At 32.5% G+C, this 6078-nt stretch overlaps 1 protein-coding gene across 1 annotated transcript in view; it reads right to left on the bottom strand.

Moving 5' to 3' along the window:
- The window catches only part of Cfap47 (cilia and flagella associated protein 47), a 529200-nt gene that overhangs the window by 491394 nt on the left and 31728 nt on the right, over window positions 1-6078 (bottom strand). The window contains exons 9-10 of the mRNA XM_023707817.1: window positions 2247-2436; window positions 1330-1543 (exon numbers count right to left, since the gene is read on the bottom strand). Of these exons, the coding sequence (XP_023563585.1) occupies window positions 1330-1543; window positions 2247-2436 (404 nt within the window). The remainder of the gene's footprint in view (window positions 1-1329; window positions 1544-2246; window positions 2437-6078) is intronic.

The raw sequence follows: 6078 nt of genomic DNA, 5'->3' as shown, positions 1-6078 counted from the left end.
ATTAGTAACATGCAAATACACTATAATAAAATATCTTTTATCACTTAAAGTTGTTAATTACTAACCAGAAATAAAACAACTCAATTCTTTCTACTAATGTTAAAAAAATTCACTGATAAAAATAAATAAGGCCATAGAATATAAGGGAATTGCTAACCTTTGATATTTAAACATTCTGGTAATTTTTGACTATTTAATATCAACTCAGTAATAAAGTGTTAATACTAAATTAGGAGATTATATATCTCTATATACATATTTATATAAACTTAAGAAGGAATTGAAAAATACATATAAATATTTCCAAAAGCATCCACTGCAGGGAAGAAAGTATACAATGAGCCAGAAATAAATATATTTTTATAATACATAATTACTTAAAATAAAGTTTGAGTTACATTTTTATTGCATTTGTCAAATTTCTAAAATTATACATGTAGATAGAATTTATTTATTTATTTTTTCAAATCAAATTGGTAGGACAGTTTCAATAGTAACACACTGCCTATATTCTTCCGAGTTATGTAGAATTTATAAAATAAAAGTAGCAAGATAATCTAAGAAAACTTAAAACTTTCCCAGTAGATAAATAAAATGGCATTACAGAAAATGGCTGCAAAATTAAGCATGTCTACTGAATGAATGTCTTAAGAAAAACAGACAAGTGAAGAAAACCCAGAACTGTATCAGACTTATATAATCTATAAATAGCTTACAAGTAGGCAGAGTACAAGTAGTCTGAAACCTACTTCAGACTCAAAAGTTTAAAAACATTTTCTCAGTTCACAGACCAGATAAAGACGTCAGTGTATATGTGTGATTTCCAGCTACACATTGGTGGAATAGTAATTTCTTTGAGGTTTGAATAAATTTAATTTGAGTTTTATAAACTCTTACTATGCTAACCTGGGAAGTTTGGCCAAAGTAATTGGAAATGTGTGTCCCTGAGGGAGAAAACAAAGATATTGACAACAACTAGTTACTCACAATTGTTTTTCTTTATTACATAAACTGAAAGTGTCAACCATACTTAATAAATATGACTATCCTGAAGACCTGTTACCTTCCAAAGTTGATTATTTATTTCTTCTATATTTTGCATTGGTATGTTTTAAGAACTGCTTTATGCATCATTCACTTTGCAACAAATATACAGAAAATGAGAAGTCATTAAATAACTGGCATTCAACAACTATCTCACTTCTCATAAAAGATACTGAGAAGATAAAATATTAATGTTGTCATCATTAATTTTTGACTTCAGGAGCTAGTCAGACTTCTGCATACTATGGTGTCCATGTCTTTCAAAATTCTAACACTACATGTTACCTGAACTGTTCATAACATCCTGCTGGCCTGATACTTGCAGCTCGGTCATTAGGAAAAGCCATCAGTGCACCTTTCATTGACTTTGTATTTGACTTCTGATCATGAAGGTGTGTCCTTGTTGATCGAAGCATTGCTACAGGTGCATAATTCTTATATTTTTTCAAGTCTTTAGCAACAAACAGTCCCGTGGGATTACTGATTAAAGGGGATATACCTTTGTAGAATTAAATAGAATATATATGATAATCTGAATTACAGCTTTGAAAATGATAGCCATTAATGAATCAACACACAAGATAATTGGATTTAATGTGAATGCTAAACCAAAAAGCAACATGTTCTAGGCTGGGAAGATAGCTCAGTAGAATAGAGCACTTGCCTGGCAAGCACAAGAACCTGAGTTCAATCCCCAGTTCTCAAAAAAAGGCAACATGTTCAGATAATACAAATTAATATGTGGACCTATATAGTGCTAATCCTAAAATAAATAATGCAATGAAAAATTAAAATGATTCATACAAAACAAATTCCTATGCTTGGAAAAAACTGTATATCAATTATTAAACAAGGTTCAATACATAAAACATGGTAGAGAAGTGGATAAAATACCAGCAATAAGAAAATCTATGGAATAATGAAAACGAACAGTATAGTATAGATTCAAGCACAATAGCAGAAATAATAAAATAAAAAGCTAAAAAATATTTCAGGAGTTGCATAGGTAACTAAGTCAAAAGTGCGACCCTCAGAATTGTAAGAGTATCTGTTAAGACACTGGCAGAAACACAAATCTTTGGGCCTCAATTTAGACCTACTAAATATTTAAAAATTAATAACATAAAATGTATATATTTGGAAAGGCTTTCTACATAACTTTAATTCATGCTAACAGCTAAGAAAGTTAAATATTAGCATACCAGGATTGACTTTCATCACAACTTTTTCTGTGCAACCTTTACAGGTGCTTTTGAAAGTTAAATTTATGTGATAAAATGGTTTCATTGATGTAGACTGCAAATTTTTGTCTGCCACTGGACCAATAACTTGTATTGCCTGTTTCATTTTAAAGGTTCCAATTTGATGTGGGACAAATGAAAATGTCATAGGCTATAAAAAGAAGAGGAAAAGTAATCAATATTCTATTTTTAAGAGATAATAAAAGTAAAACCATGAATACTTTATTTTAATTGTAAGGAATACTACTTCATCACGGTGATATGAACATGCCTTATGCACATTCAGCATTGACACACTTAAGATATTTATTATAGGAAATTTACTTATGAGAAATTAAGAATATAGTACAAATCATTTTTAAAAATTGTAGATTAAGGATCTCCAAAAATCTACTTTTCCATAAATAATAGATAACTCTGGCCAAAAAAATCCTTATGCCAAAATATGAACTTTATCAGGTATTTCAAAATGATATAAAATTTTGCCAAACCAAGGAGTTTTTTTTAATTTAATGAATCTCTGAAAGAAGACAAGCATCATGACATTTTTACTTGCTGTAATCCTATTTTTCTAAAATAAGCTTTATAATTTTTTCTATAAAAATGAAAGCAAACAAAAAAATAGCACAGCAATTCTGGGGGCTGTGAGAAATGATTAGCTTAGTAACCAAAAGAGGGAAAAGAATAGTTCAAAAGTTTCCAAAAGTACCATCTCTAGGTCACTCTGTATGATTTTATTTTTAATAACATAGTAATATGAAGTGAAATCATCATTTAACCTTAAAAAGAAGCTAAAAGAAAATTAATGTTTAAATAAATTAGAAAAACACTTGAGAAAGATATAATTACATGGTGTTCCAAAAACATTGATATTTTTCCAAGAATATACATTTCCACCACATCTGTAAGACTTACTATGTGAGAAAGTTCTAATCTGAGAAAGTTCTAATCTCTTACCTCTAGCTGACTTTGAAGCTCATTACAAGGATGAATTGAAAGCTATAAAGAATTGTACATTTTAAAAATAAAGAATTTTATGCTATCTGCCAAAACACTGAAGACATCTCTTGACAGACTTCCACAAAGGATCTTTTCAATTATTATGTGAATATTTACTTACCTCAGTAGATAGCTTATTGACTACACACAATAAAAAATACAACCAAGATTAGCCTCACGGATCACTGAATGAAAAAAATAACTACTAAAAAAAGCAACAATGAACCTCATTGTGATATGATTTTGAGACATTAAAAATATATTTAAATTTCTGTTTTCAACAGATACTTATGAAGCAACTAAATAAAGAGAAAGATAGGCCAATCCACAGGAAAAGCACAGTAATAGATAATGTCACTAAGAAATTCAAATGTTGAGCATATTAGACAAAGATAGTAAGTCAACTATTATAAATTTACTCATTGAACTAATACAGAATGGGTTTAAAGAATTAAACGAAGTGTGAGAAGAATGTGTCATTAAAAATAATATTGATAAAGTATAGAAATTATGAAAGCCCCCCCCCTTTTTATGTCTTGTCATAGATGGGTGTTCCACTGCAGTTAGAGAAGCTGTATTTGGAGATGTCTTTAAAAGACCTTTTCATACTTGTTTCCAGACTAAAGTTTATAAGTTCTTGAATTCAGCTAACTAATCCAGTACAGTTCAATAGTCCATAATAGTAATGTGTTATCAGCACAACTTGCAAGGGGGCTATAAATAAATGACCGTTTTGTTTTAAAGTCTATATCTATATCTATGTATACACAAGATAGGATAGATATACAACTGTTTTCTTCATTTGAGAAGAAAGATTTGTATTAATGTTATTTTAGACAAGATATCATGTCTGCATCTTGTCCTCTGAATAACTACAACAAAGATAACAATATGCAATGTATCAATGAATGTAACTGTCCTACTAACCTGTTTTGAAATTGTTTCATTGCTATTTTATTTTGTTCTCATTGAAATGAATAAAAAACTCAAATATACATAAACAAGAAATTATGAAAAAAATGTTCTCAAAAGTTTAGCAAATGAAATTTAAATCTTCACTATAAGAATAGCAGATCTGAACTAATAAACAGTGGTTACTAAACTGGAAACAAGACATTTAAGTTTATTCAGTTTGAAGAAGAGAAACAAAAATGAACAAAAGAGACTCAGAAACTTTTGCGAGATCAATAAGAATAGTACCACATAAATGATAAAAGTCTTCAAAGAGAAGAAAAAAAAAATACTATTCAAAGAAATAAGGGCGGGGAACTTCAGAAACTTCATGAAAAATATAAACCTGTATGTCCAAGGAGCTCAACACTACACTGGATTATGGACAGATTATACCCAGACACATTGGAGTCAAATCAACAAAAACCAATGACAAGGAAAGAATCTTGAAGACATCAAAAAAAAATTGTAACTCACCACTTATAAGGGAATCTAATAAGATGAATACCTTACTTCTCATCAGAATCACTGGAAGTCTAGAAATCAATGGAAAATATACATTCAAATACTGTACTAAATGAAAATGCAGTCAGCCAAACGTTCTGTAAAGCAAAACTCTCAGTGAATACTGAAGTATGAATTAAGATATTTTTGATAAACATAAATAGAATGACTCAGTAATAAAGTACTAGAACAATACTAAGGAGAGTATTTTAGGAAACAATAAAAGAACAATTGAAATTTAGACAATTTAGGTAAATGTAATTACCTATATAAGTCAATGAAAAGACAGTATGATTATACATTTTGCTATTTCTTTATTAGTATGTTTGCAAATAATGCATAATTGTGGATGTCAGGCATTTTGTCCTAATAACTGGAAGGAGACTAGTACATTAGGTTACCTACAAGAACCCTAAGAAAGGACAAGTAATTGAAATATACCCAGAATGAAAGAGAAAAAAAAAAACACTTTATGCCAACTAATAAGATTTAATTAATAATCAAAAGATTTCTGAAAAGAAATATTCCACAATAAAATGAATTCAATGGTAAGTTCTATAAAAATTTAAAAAGAAAAAAAACAATTCCTCACAAATTTTTTAAAAACTTGAAGAGGTTGGAAGACAGTCCAATGTATTCTGTGTTAACAATTTCACTCTAAAGGCAAAACCAAAAGAATTTTGAAGGAGAAAATGTACAGTTCAATGTACCTTATGAACATATAGTGAAAATCCTCAATAAGAGACCCAGTCCTAGCCCAGGTCCAGTGCGTGTGTGGGAGAGCATCCTGCTACCCTGCGCCTGCGGGACCAGTCCCAGGCCAGGCACAGCATGGGCCAGACCCTCTCCCACCCCCTTGGGACGCCCCCCACCACTCTGCAGCACCTCCTCCACCCCGCCCGGCCAGCAGGAATTTCTGCCACATTACAGGAACCACCAGACCCAGTCGTAGCCCAGGTCTGGTGAGCGTGTGGGAGAGCTTCCTGCTACCCTGTGCCTGTGGGAACAGTCCCAGCCCAGGTGCAGCTTGGGCCAGACCCTTTCCCACCCCCTTGGGAGGCCCCCGACTTCTCCGCAGCACCTCTCCCACCCCGCCTGCCCAGTAGGAATTTCTGCCGCTTTCCAGGAACCCCCAGACACAGACCTAGCCCAGAACCAGTGAGTGTGAGGACGAGGTTCCTCTCCCCCCTACTCCACCTTGCCCCCTCCAGGCACAGCTCAGGCCTGGCATGTATGACTGGGGGGTAACCCTGTAGCTGCAATCCCTGCAGAGAGCATAGAGGATAGATCCACCCAGCTAGTCCAGGAGCAGAACATCTAGCCACAGGGGCACAACAGG

This window comes from Octodon degus, unplaced genomic scaffold (assembly GCF_000260255.1).
Source record: "Octodon degus isolate 3935 unplaced genomic scaffold, OctDeg1.0 scaffold00313, whole genome shotgun sequence".
Classification (NCBI taxonomy): domain Eukaryota; kingdom Metazoa; phylum Chordata; class Mammalia; order Rodentia; family Octodontidae; genus Octodon; species Octodon degus.
The sequence above is the reverse complement of the archived record's forward strand: the minus strand, read 5'-3'. Positions and strand labels throughout refer to the sequence as shown.